The sequence below is a fragment of the Sebastes fasciatus genome, chromosome 3 (assembly GCF_043250625.1).
Source record: "Sebastes fasciatus isolate fSebFas1 chromosome 3, fSebFas1.pri, whole genome shotgun sequence".
Lineage (NCBI taxonomy): Eukaryota > Metazoa > Chordata > Actinopteri > Perciformes > Sebastidae > Sebastes > Sebastes fasciatus.
In genome coordinates, this window is record NC_133797.1 from 5,687,030 (window position 1) to 5,708,425 (window position 21,396).

Sequence of the window (21,396 nt, forward strand, 5' to 3'; positions counted from 1 at the left end):
AGTTTTACAATGTTAGATGGCGAATCGAACACTTGCTCAGAAATCATATGCATTTAGAAAACTTCAGACTTTCAAACTGATTCATTAAACATATCTATTGTATGCACTCCCTAAATATCTACAGTTTTTTGTGGTTTAGTTTTTTTCTCTGGATGTTGTGGATCACACAATCCACATCAGTGATGTTAATAGACCTTGATGCTATGGAGTGTGTGTGTGTGTGTGTGTGTGTTTGAGAGAGAGAGAGAGAGAGAGAGAGAGTAGGACCACTTGTGACGTTAGAGGAATGCCGATACATGCTGGTATATACATGCACACACACATACATACACACACACACACACACACACACACACACACACACACACACACAAAGCCGTGGCGCTAAACACAACGTGTCAGATTGCGGCTGGAAAAGGAAAACGCATTGTAGAAATGTTCACACCTACAAATCATCCAACATGTAAGAATACGCACACATGAGCGTGATGACGCACACGTATGTTTCACATTAGGCGAGGTGAAGTGAAAGAAACACACCAGTCACACAGCAGCAGCCTTTCTCTCTCCATCTTTTTCTTTCACTTTGCTATTTTTCCTCTCAGCGCCCCCCACTCTCCCACCCCATTGGTGAGCACGTCCGTTTATGCGTCTACTGCAGCTCTAATTGAAACCACACCGTGTCTCTTGTCATCGCCAGACTCTTTCACATCTTCAAACAATTTGTCCGTCTGCGAACACACCGCCTGCTGTCTGTCTCTGTGTCCAAGTCAACGGGTCCTGAATTGTTGCCTTTTAGCCAGACCATTTTCACATTTGTGTGTCATGATTTCACCATTTTGTTGTAGTTATAAAAACGGTTTCACCATACTTATTTGGAGGAGAAAACAAAAAGACAAATGTTAAAATCATTGCCCAATCTGTTCATTCAATTTTGTAGAACGACTTCTTGATCCAACTTTGACCTGCCCTACTTAGTTTCTTTATGCAGTAACCTATATTTTTTAGGTGTGGTAACATTTCATTTCACCTTCACAGAAGTGGTTTAGATAAAAAAAAGAGGTTTGTTTACAACCTGTTTCTGCCCTTTTAGACTTTATTATAGCGATGATACTTTGTTCCAGAGCTCAACAATAAACCTGGAGAGTAAAACCTAAAAGTAAAACTAATACTGACAAGAGAATCCAAACCACCATCTGAGAGATCGTTAAATCACCATGATTCAATAGTGAACAGCTCACATTCACAGTGACACATCAGCTGATAACTATCAGCCTGCTCATTTCTTGTAGAATGACTAAACCAGAGTTGTAGCAAATATGTGGTTGATAATAATCTTTTTTTTTTCTGTGTGTATGTGTGTCAGATTTCCATGCTTCATCCTTTTCCTGCTGTGATTTTCTTTAATCATTAAAGGCAGGGAGGGGGATCTTGAGAAACCAGCAAGAACACACTAGATCTTTAAAATGATCCAGCCGAAAAAAACAGCCCAGTGTTGCCAACTCTTTTCCATTGAAAGTAGCTAGCAGGACTAGCTGCTGACTTGCTCCAAAAGTCCCTAAAGGCTGGCCCACACTAAAAGATTTTCAAATCTTAACAGATGTTGAAAATGTGAGAGACTCCACACATAACAACATGTTATTTTAAATTTAACAGTTTTGTATATAGTGTGTAGAGAGCAATGATTTGGCCCAAACAGCACACCGCACACTAAAAGAAAAAACGTAAATCTCATAAAATCTCTCGCGATCAAACGTGACAATAGTGTAAACAAACATGGAGGACGACGGGCAGGAAGAATTGGTGATGTTAGTTTTTACTTTGTACTGAAAATGCATGAGGGTTGGATGGATGAAGTCATGGAGACACGTTAAATAAACACTAATCAACAAGTTGGTCCTCCATTTCTGAGCTCCATCTTACTACTACTTTATGCTTCACGTTTTGCATTAGCTTATGCATTAGTCGCGGCCGCCATGATGGCGGTGGTCGTCCTTCCTTCTTCAGTCAGCTTGGTTCTCAATTGGCTTTCGTTCTTTCCCACGTGACTGCGTCATCGGCTGTCCTCGGGGTTCCCCACACACGCAACAGGATATCCCATCCTAAATACTGAACATGTTTAATATTTACTATTTGAGATCGGTGCAACCAGGATGGACTTCCGAGCCGATCGGGGATGTAAAAAACACTCTAAACATACCTCACACCACAGGAACATCTGGAAAGATCATCTTTAGAACCATCAAACAATCAGGGCTTTGCTGACGATTGTCGGGGAGGGGGAACCGGGCCACAAATCGGCTTGATTCTCGTGTAGTGTGTGCCCCGTATAAACCTTGCGAGAAAGTCGGCAACACTGACGGTCCATCGCTTCAGGCCTCCCTCCAAAGCCGCTCCCCCACAATTATCATTATGAACGTAAACGACGAACAAAACTGCTGTTAGTACTCGCAGCTGTCAAGCTAGCAACTTGTGGAAGACTCCGGTGACCCACAATGAGTGAACAGGCAGAGTGTGCGCAGGTAGACAGGTAGGTAGACAGGTAGCCCGTCCAATCATTACATTTCACAATTTCCCACCGAATGAAATGATTGAACGGGTTTATTACAGTCCTGCGACAGCCACAAATACCAGATTGATTTTTTTTGTCAGAGCACTTCATTTATTTATTGCTTTTGTGATGTAATGAGAATTTCAACTAATAAAACAAAAACTAATTCTAAAATCTTTACCAACCCTGCCTTTAGAGCTACAGCGGGTAGAAATGAAGTGCTCCTAATGGCAACTGCAGGTTTTTACACACCGGAGGAAAACAACCAGTCAGAGCTGATCTGGAGTCTGCCATCCAGCTGCCGTCTATGAGAGCTGTCAATCACACACAAACTCCGACCAGACGGTCAAACTAACTAACACTTTTCCTTGACCTTGAAGGAAAACGTCACGAGATCAAGGAAAGATGTGAAGGGGAATTCACAAGGACTTAGGAAAAGACAACCGTGGTGTTAAGAGAATCCGACTGCACTAACAGTAGGCTCAGTAGTGATGATGCGATGGCGGCGGATGTTAGTGACACAGGTCATCCTTTCCTTTGGTAAAGGATGGTCCAGTGTATCCTATGCTAAAGGAGATAAGAAAGGAAGCATTGAAGCACCTTTCCTTAACATTTAGAGAATTCAAACAGCTCTCATCACACGCCTTGGTAGCCTAGTCGTTACAGCGCATGCCATATAAACGTAACGTTCCAGGTTCGCCTCAGGATCTTTGTTGCATGTCATACCCCCTACTCTCTCTCCCCGTTTGCAGTTTGCATACTCACTAACTCTCCTCCACTTATCTGAAGTTGACCCAAGAGGCCTGTCTTTGATGGAGATGTTTATTTGCCTACAATCTGCTTCCTTCCAGTCTCATAGTGGCTCCGAGGCTGTACTTAGGCACAGTGGTGCAGTGAGCTAAATGCTGAAGTCAGCCTCATAACGTTCTCACAGTGACAACGTTAACATGCTCATGTTATAGGTATAATTTTCACCATGTTCATGATCTTAGCTTAGCTTGTTGCCCTTCAACAAAAAGTGACACATTGTTTTAGCTGTTCAATAGGGGAGAGAAGTACAACCATAATCCCTTCATTTGGTTCTGCTGCATTATATTCAATACTGAAGTATTTTATTCATTTCTATAGCTATATAAATGTGGCATTAGAAGGCCTGCTACTATACATAAGCATTTCTGATTCCAAACAGTGACATGAAGCGGTAGAAATCCCAGAGATGTCTCATCAAAGATACTCTTGATACTTCCTTCTCCCTCATGACCATCTGATTGAAGCTGATCCAAGAAATCTTTCTTTGATCAAGGTGTTTATTTGTCTACAATCCCTCAAATGGCTTATCATGGGCAGTGGGTTAAGAGAGTTAACCTTCACACGCATACAGATCTGAGGAAGTGCCCAGTTTCTGACCCAGACAACTCCTGAAGATCAGATAGAAAGATGATGCCTTGTTTGGCATCGTTGATACTGGTTTTAGTGTTAAATAGACTTTGCTATAAACCATTTGAAGATGAAAATGAGTCTCTCAAATGAGATTAGACTGGATTTATTGGACTCACAGCAACAAGCCTTGTAGTGTATCAACTTATCAAGCTCTCGTGGGTAACCTGTTAGCAAACAGTTTCCCACTTGCACATTCTGCAGACGCAGAACAACTTGGGGATCCCTCTGGAGTGCTGCCCATCTGTTGAATCTAAGTCCAAAAAATATCAGACTCGCTTTGGATTGATACACTCTTCACCACCACTCATTTTGGTTTGGCCGTTTGCCATTTGGCACTGGTAGTGTACATTGGCAGCAGTTTCCAACAGTTTTACATGGAGGATTGGTGAGAGCTGGAGGGATTCAGTAGTCTTGAACGATTAAATTAAATAGACAATCAAAGCTGAATGTATTCTCATGCAGCTTGACCAGCCTACAATGGGAATTAAACAGGCTAATGGCTAATTGTGCTCAAATCGGCCAATTGGGCCAATGAATGGTTTTTATTCTTAGTGAGAATGGCAGTACTAGATACTTTTTACTTTAGATGGAAGCATCTGATTGTGTTCATATTCAAACATTGTTTAATGGAGCTATACATTGGTTGGAACTAATAAACACTTCTGTTATTAATCGCATATGAAAGAAAATATGAGCATTTTGAAAGAAGCGCCGAAAGTTAATCCCACAATCATTTCTACAGTAACACCCCCGAGAATAAGGTGGATACGCAGTTGAAAGTTTGATCGTCTGATTTGCTGACTATTCTGCTGGAGTGTTTCAGCTTAAAAGCTTGAAAATGTGTTGAGCTTGTTGTTGTTGTTATTGTCATTGGTAAGTAGCAATATAATATGCAGGTGTGAAGTACTGGAAGCTTGTGGCCTTATAAGTTGTTGGTCAGAAATTGTTTGGGTGGATGAACCTTTTAAACTGTAAGTCGTTAGACAGAAAATAGCATTTGGTCAGAATGAACTAAACAATAGGTCCCTCCCTAGTTGCTTATTAACAAACAGTGAGAGTTAGGGGCTTTTATTTTGAATAAAATGAACGTTATCCTGAGCTTCCTGTTAAGAAACAGTTACTCAGTGGGGCTGTCTGATGTCCATAGGGAGGTATGATGAGGGTATGATAGGCAAGGGCCCTTTGGCCTGTGTCAGCATTCCAACTACTGTGTGATTTTTCATTAAAGTCAGGAAACCTCCCCCGGGGATCACTAGCATAGCCATAAAAAAACAACAAAAAAAAACAGTGGGTGTGCATCAGAAAAACTGTGTGTGCCACATGATCCAGGGGTGGAATGGGAATGAAATTCAGCCTGGGACTTTGAGATATAGAGACCCTTTATGTGAATAGAAAACCTTTTAACACTAATACAGCCACCCCAGCTGCCACCTCAGTATACTCTATACAACTGATCAGCCATAACATCACCACTGACAGGTGAAGTGAATAACATGTATTATCTCGTTACAATGGCACCTGGCAGTAGGGGGGATATATTAGACAACATAGTGAACATTTTGTCCTTGAAGTTGATGTCTTGGAAGCAGAAAAAATGGGCAAGCGTAAGGATGTGAGCGACTTTGACAAGGGCCAAATTGTGATGGCTAGACGACTGGGTCAGAACTGCAGCTCTTGTGGAATGTTCCCGGTCTGCAGTGGTCAGGACCTACCAAAAGTGGTCCAAGGAAGGAAAACCGGTGAACCGGCGACAGGGTCAGACCCGAGGCTCATTGATGCACGTGGGGAGCGAAGGCTGGCCCGTGTTGTCCGGTCCATTAGAAGCGCTACTGTAGCTCAAATTGATGAAAAAGTTAATGGTGGTTCCAATAGAAAGGTGTCAGAACACACAGTGCATCACAGTTTGTTGCATATGGGGCTGCGTAGCCACAGACCGGTCAGGGTGCACATGCTGACCCTGATGTGTCCACCGCCAAAAGCGCCTACAATGGGCACGTGACCATCAGAACTGGACCACGGAACAATGGAAGAAGGTAGCCCGGTCTGATGAATCACATTTTCTTTTACATCATGTGGATGGCAACGAGTTGGAGGTGTTGACTCGGCCTTCAAATTCTCCAGATCTCAATCCAATGGAGCATCTGTGGGATGTGCTGGACAAACAAGTCCGATCCATGGAGGCCCCACTTCACAACTTCCAGGACTTAAAGGATCTGCTACTGATGGCTTGGTGCCAGATACCACAGCAGACCTTCAGAGGTCTGGTGGAGTCCATGCCTCGACGGGTCAGGGCTGTTTTGGCGGCAAAAGTGGGACCTACTCAATATTAGGCAGGTGGTCATAATGTTATGGCCGATCGGTGTATATACATGAAAAGTTGTGGCTGGTCGGATATTCCCAAGAGCGAAACTCGAATGTCCGAGTGCAAGTGAATGCAGCAAGAGATGCCGTTCCATTTTCTACCGGCCCCGGTAGCTTTCTGTGCAGCCTCTCTCGGTCCCGGCCGCACACAATGAGTGCTCTAGTAGAAATTTAGAACAGCTGCGGATGGATAGTAATAGTAACTTGTTTTAGTAAGGCTATAACCAAAAATTCATTCTGCATCTGATTTTTGGATGTGCCAGCTGCCTCTTTGGGTGGCACAAGCACACCCGAGGCTACACCATTGTGGGGGATGTTAGGGTTAACAAGCAAAAACGTCTCGTGTCTATTTTAATCTTTCTCTTTGTTGAAGGTGTCCAATAGCCAACAGGACGTGTCCACCTGGTCAGTCTTGGAGCAGCAGGCAGTGTCGGTGTGTCAGCATGACCGCCAATGTGCACCACAACCCCCCTCCTCCACCACTGCCCCCTCCAAGGCCCTCCCAACAGCACCTTGGTGAGTGTTTTCACATTTGCATTGTAGAGAAGATTGTGTTTGCTTATTTTTCCTTCAGTAGCCTAGGAAAAAAATTAAAAAAGAGGAAGAAAATCAACAATTACAGCTGCTTTACATTACTGTGCTGATAGATATACAGTAGGTCTAATAGCAGAGAAATGACCCTTCGCTGCCAGCAGACTAGTGATAAGCAGTAGTAGATGGCAGAGCTACTGGAAGCTGTATGTGGTCATGTGAATACATCTTTATGAAACCTAAATAGATGCAATTAATGATGTAGACAAGGAAATAGCCTTTAATGTGGAAACACTATGATGACATCAGCTGCTGTTTACAGCACTGGCGGCATTCCTTAAATCCACATCTGTCCGCTCAATGCACAACAGCTAATGGGAGCTCTCGTGTGGGAAATCTTTAACCGGCATTCTCTTTTGAAATAACATATACACGAGAGAACTAGGGCTGCAACTAGCGAGTAATTTACTATTGATTAATCTACTGGCTATTTTACTGATTAGTCGGTTAATCTAATCGATACATTTTCCTCCAAAAAAACTGAATATTCACTTAAGTTCATTTTATTTTGACAAACTGTAGGCTATGTCATTGTGTAATGTAGCAAAATATAAAATGAAATACCCTAAAATCTTAAATAAAGATATTGGAGTAGAGGATCAAAAAGTGCTCCCCACTTTTGCCGGCGGTCACCTGGCAAAAGTCTGCGGACTTTGCCGGCGTGTTCTGTGTGGGTGAGCAGGGAGGGCTGTGTGTGCTGCGGCATGGAAGAAGAAAGAAATACATGGCAGGTGATTGAATGAACCATTCGTCAACTGTTGCGTCTCACACGCACCTCCTCACAGGATGCTGATTGGTCCGTGGTGTGGCTCATGGATGTATTAAGAGAACTGGATACAGCGTTGGAGGCGGGGCCCCATTCATTCCTATGAAAGTGTCTCAGTGGCGCATGAAGCCTAAATGGCTCGACTTCCGTCTGGAAAAGTACCCGGATCATGGGCACATGGAACATGCGCAGTAGCGTCCGCTCGGTCACATGACTCAGTCACGCGGTCCCAACATCACGCCGTCGTCACGGCTTGCGCTCCAGCCTTGGTCTGGGTCTCATTCACATGAACGGAGGAAGGGAAATAACTCTGGATTCAGCTATTGATGCATTTTACAACTTTAAAAATGTATTTTTTAAATAAGGGCTAATAGAGTGTTCGTACTGGGAAGTTGATTCACCTAAAAAAAAAATGATCCGCTGAGTTACAGACGTCTCTTTTCCAATGTAAGTCTATGGGAAAAAGTATTTTTGGGCCTAATGGCATCACGTGACGGACACAGAAGTTGCAGTACCGCCGTTTGACCACTATGAAAGTTGGGATCGACAACCGGCGCACTTCCTGGTGGCTTGGTCTGGCTTGCCGGACACAAACGCATTACTTGAAGCCTGACCTGATGGATATTTGTGTGATATGTGATCCCGCAATTCTCACGTGATCTTGTGACATCGGGAGAATCCAGCTGCCGTGCAAAGTAGCAAAGCATTTAGCAGCTCCATTAACAAAAAAAACATGCGGTTTGAAATACTGATGTTGACTTATTTTTAGCATCAACGAAGTTGATTACTCCGACTAATCGCGGCAGGCCTAGAGATAACCGTCAGTAAAGGTGGGCACAGGTGGTGAGGGAGGGCCTCATCTGTAGAGCCAGTCATCATTGCAGCACATGTCTGCCAGCTTTATACATGTATCAAAGTGTCTTTTCAGTTAGCATGTAGCATTTGTACAACCCAGTGATGCAACTCCGGGGTCTGAGAAGTGAAGCCAATGCGGAAGTGCCTTAAACTTGCATTCTTTCTAACAGCCAGCAGGGGGCGACTCCTCTGGTTGCCAAAAGAAGTCAGATTGTATAGAAGTCTATGAGAAAATGAGCCTACTTCTCACTTGATTTATTACCTCAGTAAACATTGTAAACATGAGTTTATGGTCTCAATCTCTAGTTTCAAGTCGTCTTCAATACAGCATGATGTTCATTTAGTAAATTATGGTCCCATTTAGAGTCAAATTGACCATAAAGCAGGGGATGCTTTAGGGCGGGGCTACTTTGTGATTGACAGGTCGCTACCACGGCGTTGTCCGGTCTGGGAGTTGTCCGTGTTTTTGTCTTAGAACTTTAACCCTCTCACAGTGTGTTTTCAGTTCATGAAAGTTAATTAAAACCTTTTTGGTCGCCTAAAAACGTCTTATTCAGCGTTCGGTTGTACTTAGCTCCACCCTCTCGTGTCACTTCTGGTTGCAAAAAACCAACATGGCGATGGTCAAGTACCAAGATGGCGACTTCATCAAAACGGCAGTCCACAAACCAATGGGTGAAGGCACAGGGACTTTGTCCACTTCTTATATACAGTCTATGGTCCAACCTCACTGAAATTGTTGAGGCACGTGGTGAGAAGGAAAAGGTCACAGGATATAGCATTGCTGTGTTTTTGCACAGTTTACAAAACTCAGTTGCCTTAGGTCTTTATGCGGGTCACTATCCAAAGAAAGAACTGCCTGTTTCACCCGACAGCCTGACATCACCTGGAATGGAATGTTTTCTCTTGACCATATCTGTGACTGACACATCCCTTTGACCACCTCCCGTTTTACTGATGGACTTCCTGTCAAATCTTTCTCTTTATTTTTTTCATGGTACAACTCTGAGATGACACAGTATTGAAAGCAGAACCAGACCGATCAGCTGATTAATCGGCTGATATAACCTTGTTGCAGATACATCAGTATCGTGTTTATGTCGGCTGATAAGAATGAAGAAATTGCAGTACAGAAATGCCAAACTAGGTTTGAGGTCATTAACAAACATTATATTCCGAAAGCAATATCAGTATCAGCCACTGCACACTGACTCATGATCCGGTGGAATTAGTTGAAATTAGCTTTTGCAGTCAAGAGAGTTTGTTGAACTTGGAACAAGCGTACAAGCAAACCTTACAGAAAAAAGTCAGAGGTTTAGGGTCAGATTTCAGAAATTGAAGAAATAGAAAAGTTAGAAAAGTCGATACTGCAGATGCAGATCAACCTATAGATAACAGTACAGAACAAATAAATAAATACAGTAGCTGCCAATAGATATGACTGATCAGTGTGGCTTGTTGCTGCATGATGACGTGTCCCCAAGGCCTGTAGTGAGCACACACATAAAACGCTGAAACAAACACACTGTTAGTAGAGCCATCTCTCTCTCTATGTTAGTCTTTGTGACAGGAGAATGTTCATGTGTTCACTGAGGAGTATTTATGACTGCAATATGTTTGTTGAGAGTCCGTGTGTGTGTGTGTGTGTGTGTGTGTGTGTGTGTGTGTGTGTGTGTGTGTGTGTGTGTGTGTGTATTTCAGAGGATGTAGCAGGCTCAGTTTTAGAGTGAAACTACTGGTATCATATGAAACTAGAATGGCACTCGGAGAGCGTAGACCGCCGCCAACGCGAGACTTTAAAAACAGATCACAGCTCACAGCTGGCGGTACCGTGAGGTGGTCGGCTTATTATTAACACGGTGTGTTTCCATGTAACGTATCGGCGGATGCCTCTCTCATTCAGCCTCGTTATGTCTGTATAACGTTACACTACGTTGTCTCTCATCCCGTCATCTACCGCATCTACAGCATCTTTCTCACCACGGATGGCCAGCAGCTCACGCCACACCTTGGAGTCTCGTCACACAGCCACACACGTATCTCTCTGCTATCAGAAGGAAGAAAGCGGAGTTATGCGTCATCAACGCATCATCAGTTACACTGCTCATGTGTTATACCCTGAGGTCTTAATGCTCAGGCTGATCGGAATCCTTAAAAATATTCCTGAATCCGGATCGTGATCGGTATCGCCACCGAAATCGAATGAATTGTTCATTGTGCCACACTCCACCCCTCCAAAAGATTTCATTCAAATCCATCGCAAACTTTTGGAGTAATTCTGCTAACAGACAGACAAACCAATGCCGGTGCAAACATAACTAGACTAACTACCAATCTTGTCATGTTAGCGTGTCGGGAAGGAGGATAAATAACGCTCTGATGTTACGCTTGAATACTGATTTGGACATTGATTACCATGGCAACGGTCGAAGCTTTGGGTCAGCCTTAACTAAAGAGACATAAACCCGTTTTTGTCTTTAGGGGGAGATAGCAGGTCAGTAGTAGATGTCACATAGAAGTGGTGTACATCATCTGAAAGCTGAGAACCCGAAGATTAATTTGAGACGCTGCTCAGCACTGTGTGTCAAGTTGTTCTAGTCATAAATCAGAAATAAACATGAATGAATTCAAATAAATCGTGTATAAGGGCTTAGAACAATATGATGGTAGTATATGATGGCTATTGCTCTATTATGTCACTTCTCTGCTCTAGGTGTATAGTTTGTGGCTGTGAAGTTTCATGAAGTTGTGATTATCCTAGAGGTCACAACAGGTCAGAGGTCAAGGGACCCCTGTAAAAATGGCTTTGCCAGTTTTCCTTTAGCATATTTTCGGAAAATTATTCACACTCTTCCCGACAAGGTACCAATTATTCCTCAGGTTTTTTAGTTTCATATGATATCTGTCGCTTCGCTCTAACTCTAAAACTGAGCCTGCTACAGCCTGTGAGAGACGGTAAAGTCAGTTGGGAGGGTTAAAAGCATCACGCATGCGCACGCACGTGCGTCTGCATGGGTGAGTTGTACTAACCTCACTCAGACACACGTACACACACACAGGTGGGAGTTTTAGTAAATAATCACACGCATGCGTGCGTGCGTCATGTCCTCCGTGTCCCTTTGTACCCCCCATATTGTGTGCGTGCGTGCGCACATGCGTGCGTTAATGTGTGTGTGTGAGAGTTCCTCAGTGTGTGTGTTTGGCTATGATAAAACTCTGGACTCTGTGTAAACAGAGGACAAACAGCAGAATGCGGACATAAACCCCAGACTCCACAGCAACTCACACATACAAATACACACTTAGTATGTATTACAGGGCCAAGGCAAATTATCTGTGAAAGATAGCAGGACATAGGACATTTACTGCATAGATTAATGGAGAGCAAGCAGGCTTTCCACTAGCTTTACAGCACATAATGACTACTTAAATATACATATTATGTCCCTCTAACTTTATTTTAAAAACACTGTTCGACTAAGGGGCTGCCCATAACTCTGCAAAAGCAAACATGCCCTCTACGGTGGCCCAGCATGCCAGAAAACATGATAAAGTTCCCTCCAGAGTGCCCTTCCAGCAGAGAGAACGTTACAGATTTACAGATAAATGTTTAATTTAAAATGAACAATGAACACCATTAAATATGCTGATATGTTTATTGTGTTTCTATAATTTTCTTCCTAATTAAAATAAGCTCATAGTGAAAGCAGCAGTGGGTAGAAATGGAGCAAATACGATTAAAAAAAGTTATTTTTATAAAACGGTCACTATATCCTGACGGTAGTGCATGAGACAGGTAATCTGAAAAAAATCATGTTCCTCTGGTGTCCTCCGGTGCTCCTAACGGCATCTGCAAGATTTCACAGACCGGGGGAAAACAACCACTCGGAGCTGATCTGTCTGCCGTCCAGCTGCTGTCTTCGAACTCTGACCAAACAGTCAAACTAAACAGCGCTGATCAAATATGAATCAATATTCTGTTACTGTAATGTCTATTTCTCTCCTCAAATGTTTTCAGAAACATCTTGTAGTGTACTGTTTAGCTATAAAATGAGAAAGTTTGTGGCCATGTTGAGATCAGGTTGAGGAAATACCAAGCACCGCCCACCAGCCGGATCACAGCCAATAGGAACGCTCTCTCTCTGAGATGACCTGTGATTGGTCAAAGTCACAGGCTAGATTTCCTAAAGACTGAAAACAGAGCCATGAGGAGGTGCAGAAGTCTAGTTATCTCTCAGAACACTTGAATTACAATATGCTGAAAGGTTATTATGGAATTTTTGCCCAATGATGCCAAAAATATATACTGCCGAGTTAAGGGTTTTTGTGTGTTAAGCACATTCATTATATTTAGAGATATCAATCGCATTTGAAGACGTTTTATGTCAGTTGGATGGTGCTATGCGGTATATTTTAATCTGTGTTACTCAGTTGATGTGTGGACTGACTCCTCCTAAATCACTCTGGATCCGCTGGGCCATATTTGTAACCATAACTGTAAGGAGCAGCAGGCTTTCACAATACTGACGCTTCTCATGATGGAGAGAGACCGCAAAGTCACCCCTGAAAGATGAGGACATAAAGCCAAAATTTGGCAAGTAAGGTTTGACAAACTATGGCATTAGTCCAGTATAACAGACATATTACACAAATAATTCTGTGTGACAGAGCTCCCCAAAACGTGTTGATATGAGTGAAAAGGCCAGAAACTAACGTCGACATTCAGAGTGGGTATGATAGGATTGTTTTTGAATAAGGACGTAGAGATGAAAATGGATGATCGTTTTGTTATGGAAAAAATGTGAGGAATCCAGGCTATGGGAGAGTCACTTTGAAACTAAAAACTTGCTCTGTCCGCAGTCTCCACCGCCGCTATGTTTTCACAAGCACAGAGCGCTAGGTCGGCTGATGGCGAGTTGTTACAAACAAACAAGTGTAAGTTATTTTGTTGAGTTGCCTCTTAGTGAAGGCTCTGAATGACTTTTGTTGCTGAGGTAGAGCAAAGGTTGTCCACCAATTGGAAGGTCTGCAGTTGGATCCCCGGCTCCTCCAGTCCATTTACCATAGTAAGCAGTGTGCAGTGTATGTGTTGAGGAGTTTATTGTGAAGGGTGGAATGAAAGGAGTGAAGTGGTGATGTGTCAAGTCAATTTTATTTGTATAGCCCAAAATCACAAATCACAAATTTGCCTCGGGGGGCTTTACAATCTGTACAGGATACGACACCCTCTGTCCTTTACAGTACGGCCCTCTCATCGGATAAGGAAAAACTTAACCATGAAAACCCTTTTAACAGGGAAAAAATGGAAGGAACCTCAGGAAGAGCAACGGAGGAGGGATCCCCCTTCCAGGATGGACAGACGTGCAATAGATGTCGTGTGTACAGAGTAACAACATAATGAAAATACAACATAGACAATCCATATGACAAAAAAGATAATACATAAGGTGGATCCAGGAGGATGTCAAGCAGCTTCCCAGCATTGCCAAACAGATAGAGCCAGAGCAACACAACCTCCTCTCCACGCCAGACAGATAGAGCCAGAGCAACACAACCTCCTCTCCACACCAGACAGATAGAGTCAGAGCAACATGACCTCCTCTCCACGCCAGACAGATAAAGTCAGAGCAACACGACCTCCTCTCCACGCCAGACAGATAGAGACAGAGCAACACAACCTCCTCTCCATGCCAGACAGATAGAGCCGGAGCAACACAACCTCCTCTCCACGCCAGATAGATAAAGCCAGAGCAACATGACCTCCTCTCCACGCCAGACAGATAGAGCCAGAGCAACACAACCTCCTTTCCACGCCAGATAGATACAGCCAGAGCAACACGACCTCCTCTCCATGCCAGACAGATAGAGCCAGAGCAACACAACCTCCTCTCCACGCCAGACAGATAGAGCCAGAGCAACACAACCTCCTCTCCACGCTAGACAGATAGAGCCAGAGTAACACAACCTCCTCTTGACGCCAAATAGATAGAGCCAGAGCAACACGAAAACCTCTCCACGCCGAATAGATAGAGCCAGAGCCAGAGCAACACGACCTCCTCTCCACCATGGAACCTAGAGAGAGGACCATATTTTGTGCTGTTATTGATGAGGTTGGAGGCCGTTGTGGTGCAGACTACGGAGCCACCGTGTTATTATCATTAAGTATATGCGCAACGTAACGCCCGGCTACACACGCTAGAACAAAACCTGTCTGTATGTAGTCTAACTGTTTAGTTTAGTTTGACACATATCTTATAATGATTGTACACTTTGTTTGTTGCTGGCTGAGACAGAGCAGCCCCTCCTCCCTCTACCAGCGGTAACATTACCTGAAGGCAGTGAATCACATCAGCAGAGGGATGAGGACAGGAGGAAGGTCTGATACTGACTGATGTCTGTGTTCTTCATTCTTTATAAACTTCACTCAGGAGTATGATTTATTTTATTAACATTTTAGATTTGTTTCCAGTGAGATATTAATGAGTTTATATGGTGACTTTGCTGTTGTAAACATTACTGTTGCTGCTCAAGAAACTACATTTAACCAAGATATATTTAACACATTAAATTGTAATCCAGTTCTGAATTTAAAGACAACCAGGCTGACATATGTATAGCTAATGTGCACACTCCAATATTTGTTTATTTATCGCAAGTCATATCGTCATTGCAATATTGAACAATGTTATCGCACATCGCAGATTTTCCTCATATCGTGCAGGCCTAGTTCACACAGAGGGAGGGAGACAACTACAACATTCAGCCAAAGGGAGAGAGACATTGTCAGTGTTTTGGTGGTTTTACCCCGAGGAATTCCAGTGTGCGGCCAATGTGTGTTGATCCTGAATTATGTAATTTAAGGGTATGAATTATTAAGAAGAGGTATTGCAGATTTTGTTCTCAGCTTGAAAACAGTCGTCCTCAGGGGAAATGAAAGTTCCATCGAAGCTCAATACATCGATTTCGGTTGTTAAAGTCTGTGTTACATGCTGCCATGCTGGAGTAGACACAGCTTGCATTTTGTCAGCAGTAAACCGCGTGTCTTTGTTATCTGTATTTGTTCATCTGTAGACACACAAACCAGCGCTGAAAGAGAGCCATCTGTGTTCTCCCCGAGGAAAGAGAGAACGTTGCTAGTTCATTTCAAGAATGTCTCAATTTTATAGTTTATTAGTGTCGTCAAACAACTGTCACACACAGTTTTTTTTATATGTAGTTGTGTTTTCATTAATAGCCAACGTTTACAACAGTGTTTTGCATAGGCTGTCATTTGTTTTCTTTAAATTTACGGCAACAATTAACGTCCGTCCGTCCTTCCCATTCTCGTGAAAGCGATACCTCAGGAACGCCTGGAGGGAATTTCTTCAAATTTGGCACTAATGCTCACTTCAAACAAAGGATGAACTGATTAGATTTTGGTGGTCAGAGGTCACTGGAACCTCAGAAAAATATGTTTGAATTAATTTGCTAATTATGACACACAAATGTCCAACAGGGTAAAATGATGAAGTGATGACATCTTGGACAGATATGGTAGTACGGTAGTTCTACTTTATTTATATCATCTTGTTGAGATCATTTCTAGTGGATTTAATTACAATACAACGGACTGACTATGCTGGGGAATGCTGACCCCACTTTCAGACACTGGAAACATAGGAAAATGTAAAAAGAAAAGTGATATCAGTACATTCTCTGTCTCCACTCATTTAATACAAACCCCTAATCTGTGTGTGTTTCCCTCTCCTTCTACCTCTACAGACATATTCTCAGCAGATGTGTGTGGCCAAGATAAGGAACTGGACGTCGAAACCTGTCAGTGCGTGTGTCGGCGTGGAGATCAGAGTCAAGACTGTGGCCCTAACCGACACCTCGACCGCAACACCTGCCAGTGTGCTTGCAACATCCCGCCTGCTCCCTCCTGCCCGCAGAACCACGTGTTCAATAAGGAGACCTGTCAGTGCACGTGTAGCAAGACGTGTCCGAGGCACCAGCCCCTCAGTAAAACAAAGTGTTCCTGTGAATGTAACGAGTCGCCCAACAAGTGTTTCCTAAAAGGAAGGAGGTTTCACCAAGCCACATGCAGGTAAGGAGGGATTGTGGAGGGTTTCAGTAACACCTGCTGACACTTTTAGCGGGAGAGGACTTTACCTTAAACCTCGTCCACATCCGGAACGTCAGGAGAAGCGTGGCGGCTGCGTTGTTTTTTATTTCGGCGTCAGTGTTAACAGCTTAGAGCAGCCACACTGCCCGCGTAGGATGCGCGGCTTGGCTCCGTCAAGTGGATTGATAGCACCTGAAACTCTACTGACCGGCTCCTCTGCACCTGGTGCCCGTCTCCCTCCACGCCACTACCGGGTGAGAGAGCGAGGAGTCCAGTGCGCTGTTCGTCTGCATGCACGCCATGGATGCGTGCTCGCGCTGCAGAGGGCAAAGCTGGCAAGCTCTTGCATGCATGTCTGGAGAGTGAACCGCAGTAACGTTTAACATTTCTTTACTAAAGTGCTAGAAAAACACTTTCATACAATGTTTGTCGTCCTTAAAGGTCCCATATTGTAAAAAGTGACATTTTCATGACTTTTATATTATAAAGCAGGTTTAAGTTCTATATAAATACTGTGAAAGTATCGAAATGCTCAATCCACAGAGAAATACACACAGCTCGTAATCAGAAACTGAGCTTTTGAAACAAGCCATTAGGATTTCTGTCCATTTGTGATGTCACAAATCTACAATATTTAGACCATTTCAAAGTTTTAAACGTAAACATTTTAAATGTGTCCCGGTTTATTTCCTGTTGCAGTGTATGTAAATAACATCAACTGACAGGACGTAAACATGGACCCAAATTGTTGCCTAGCAGCGCTATTCTGTTGCAATTCCATTGAAATTCCATTGAAATGTACTAAAACGGAGCGTTTCAGACAGAGGGTGAATACAGGTATATTCAAGCAGACAGTACGAGGAAAATAAAGTTTTTTTAAACATTAAAGTATGTAAACATGTTCTAGTAGAAACCCAAAATACAAGTAAGAACCTGAAAATGAGCACAATATGGGACCTTTAAATACAAGGTGCAAATCCTTAGTATCGATGAAGTCGATTTTTGCATTTCAAATCGACTTCATATCGATATACGTCTCCCATGAAGGACAACTTGCTGAGTAACTATCGATGTAGTTGGATCGTAGGAATATAAATCGATACATCGATGTAGTAGATGAATCGTTACACCCCTAGCCTACGTGATAGTCAAATGTATCTCAGCCAATAATGTTGCTGTTTTTACGATTGTTCTACATTATGATCTACAGAAAACCAAACAATGTTCCTACACACAATGATGCTTTCTTGTTCTTCTAATCTAAATTGCTGTATTTGTAATGTCATAACACCATGTGTTATGTGAAGCCAAGTGTGTTGCTATTGAATTATTATAGCTGTATTATGCACCAGATAGTTTAATGAATAATAATTTGCATAAAGTATTTGTGATCATGGCGAGACATTTGGCAGCTATATAACAAGGGCCTTTCCTTGTTATATTTCAGTGGTTCATTAGTTGCATCATCGTCGAGTCGAGTCAACCCCGCTCTAACACACACACACACACACTGGCAATGTTCGTGGCTGCGTTTAGCCAGAGGAAAGCGCCGGTCCAGCAGTGGTTGGTGGTTATTGCAGTGAACCCGGTGTGTAATACAAGATCTCGGTGTGCTAATGACTTCTCCTAGCTGTCACTTAACCATTTCCTCTCCAAGCACAGAAGGAAACACACACACACATACACATCCATCCATCTCGTCCAGTCTTGACCCTTTGTGACCTTGTTTGAGAGTGATTTATGAGTATAACGTAGCAGTAGGAATCTAGTGTCTGGGATCTGGCACTGGTGTGTATGTGGCTTTGAGTCTGTGTGTGTGTGTGTGTGTGTGTGTTTGAAAGAGAGCGTGTGTGTCTATTTGAACTCTTCTATATATTTCATCACGGGTTCATAGATCCCTACAAGTAACCATGACTAAATATTCTGTGACACCCCGTGTAGCCAGAAACGCAGCACCAGTAAAACAGGAATTCATCCTTCCAATGCTTCATGGATCCACTCCTTTGTGTAATCATTTGATGGTAGGCCTTGACTCTGGGCTGGGGTTAACAGATGTGAACCTTTGAAGGTGCAATACTTATGTTTTTGGGCTTCAAGCTGTTATTTTGTTGCCAATACTGACTTACATGACATGTACTTGACAATTTTCAATGACAATGGCATCAGAAGTGAAACTGTAGAACAGTTTGACATCCTGTTCTGGTGAAAAGCTCTGGTGGTTCAGGCGTGAGCTGTAAATCACATAGTAGTTGTGAAGGCTTTTACCGCTATGAAATCTAAACCTCGGTCGTAACCTTTGACCTTTAGAACACACAAGAAAGTAGTTAGTGTTTGTCTTTGTAAGCGCTGCAGTGGTGCTCAATCATTAGCAGCTCTGTTTGGCTGTACTGAAAACATGCAGGCTCCTGGAAAAACAGAGGATCGTGGATGTAGATTATAAGTGACCAAATTAAGTAAAGAAGGAAGTAAGGCTCTAGTTTTCATAGCGAGGAATCAGATCTGAACGTTACTTTGGAATCAGGTTACAAGTTAAGTTTCCATTAAAGTGGCAGTAGGCAGTATATATTTTTGGCATCATTGGGCAAAAAAATTCCATAATAACCTTTCAGCATATTGTAATTCAAGTGTTCTGAGAGAAAACCAGACTTCTGCTCCTCCTCATGGCTCTGTTTTCAGGCTTTAGAAAATCTAGCCCGTGACGAGAGACTTTGACCAATCACAGGTCATTTCAGAGAGAGAGAGCGTTCCTATTGGCTGTGCTCCAGTCATGTGACCAGTACTTGGCGTTTTACAGCTAAACAGTACACTACAAGATGATTCTGAAAAAATCTGAGGAGAGAAATAGGCATTACAGTAACAGAATATTGATTCATATTTGATCAGCGCTGCCTAGTTTGACCGTTTGGTCGTAGTTCGCGAGTGATTGATAGCCGGCTCTCATAGACAGCAGACTCCAGATCAGCTCTGGTTGTTTTCTTCCGGTCTGTAAAATCCTGCAGATGACGTTAGGAGCACCGGAGGACACCGGAGAACACAGAGGAACATGATTTTTTTCAGATTACCCGTCTCATGCACTACTATCTGGATATAGCGACCATTTTATAAATATAACTTTTTTTAATCATATTTGCTCCAGTCTCGCCTACTTCAGCTTTAACAACTCATTGCATTCAGTGTTTCTACAAAAAATGTGAGTTGCGTTGGCCACTGTAGTTCCTCTACACACTTGGCACACAGGAGAGGCTTCAGTTGGTTGCAGTCTGCAAGCTCACCGCTAGATACCGCCAGATCCTACACACTGCTCCTTTAAAGTCCTGACTCACCAAGCTGACGTCAGACAGTTTGGTGCCGTCGGTGAGCGTCTGTCGGCCTAGTTTTTTAGTTTAAATCCAGCTGGCCTTCCTGCATTTGTCAGTTTAAACTGTGTTATTTTTAGCCTGAATTATGACTGTAACATTTTCATATTTGTGTAATATTATCATTCGATCACCGCACCAAGCTCTGATTGGTCAGTAGGTGGTGCTTTTATACGAGTTGATCTCTGATCTGGAACATAACCTGCTCCGGAGCAGGTTAAGTGTTCAGCATCAGTTACCATGGCGATGTACCCCAGTAAGAAGAAGTGATCCACCTTCGTAGGACTGAAAACCCTGAAGGGTTAACCCTGAAGTTACCTCGCAAAACCCCAGATTCCTTCTTTGTAGTACAGACCTCTGCTCGAGACATTTTGCTGATATAACATTAGTTTTGAAGCTAAATCCTGTTTTTTTTTTTTTCTTTCGTTGCAGTTGTCTCAGGCCTCCCTGTGAGGTAAGGAGGCGAAGGTGTGAACCAGGCTTCTCCTTCAGCGAGGAAGTGTGTCGCTGCGTACCGTCCCACTGGAGACGACTGGACTAACCGCCGGCTGATAACACGCTAACGCCGATGCTAATGAGCAGATAACAAACTTTAACAAGTAGAATTCATCACCCATCCTGCTGCTGCTGGTCATGAGTTTCCTCATCAGCTGTGATGGCAGCTAAGTGTGTGGACCCCGATGAACGTGGGGAAACCTCCGTGACTGGAGTGCAGATATGGGAAGCTCTGGTGATTTGAAGGTGGGAAATGCACTGACTCGGCTTATGAGGACGTTTTTAATGGGAGAGGTGGCTGATCGGAGCCCAGAAGAAGAAGTAAGGACTGAAAGAGAGAGTTGTTGACACTTGTTTTAAAATACTGTCTAAATATACAGTATATATGGGGGGGTTTTGTATTAATTATGTCTCAGTATTCTTATGTCAGATATTGATTATATAATTTATTTAAATGTTATTTTTCAACCTCTGTTTATTGCAATTTCAATATTTTTCCCTGAAAATACACTGTGATCAATATTTTTGTATCATTTATAGTATATGTGTAAAATAAAGTATATAAATAATATTGTAAAACTTAGTTTGTTTGTTCTAAGTGCATATTATACTGAGGTTATTCTGAGCTTCAGCCATCTCAGCATCAGAAAACAAAAAAATGTGGGCCGTAAGGTAAAAACCAAAGGTAAAATATGCAATGCTCGCAGTGTGAAGACTAGATTTTGAACTTTTAGAAACACCCCAGGTTCTCCTTCTATTCATTTCAATTTTTTCGTAGTTTGAAACAAGTTGTCTGGGTTGTCAAACCCAGACAACTTGAAGAGTTTTATACCTGAGTGGTTAAAAATGAAAAATATAAAAGAGCACTTCAATTAAA

The 21,396-nt window shown here is 42.8% G+C and overlaps 1 protein-coding gene across 2 annotated transcripts in view; it reads left to right on the forward strand.

Annotated features, from left to right (window-relative positions):
- Positions 1–21,098, forward strand: part of vegfc (vascular endothelial growth factor c) — a 60,603-nt gene extending 39,505 nt beyond the window's left edge. For both annotated transcript variants that reach the window (XM_074628476.1, XM_074628470.1), the window contains 3 exons: positions 6,726–6,868; positions 16,326–16,650; positions 20,457–21,098. In XM_074628476.1, coding sequence (XP_074484577.1) covers positions 6,726–6,868; positions 16,326–16,650; positions 20,457–20,565 — 577 coding nt within the window. In that variant the 3' untranslated portion in view covers positions 20,566–21,098. The remainder of the gene's footprint in view (positions 1–6,725; positions 6,869–16,325; positions 16,651–20,456) is intronic.
- Positions 21,099–21,396: the final 298 nt, after the last annotated feature.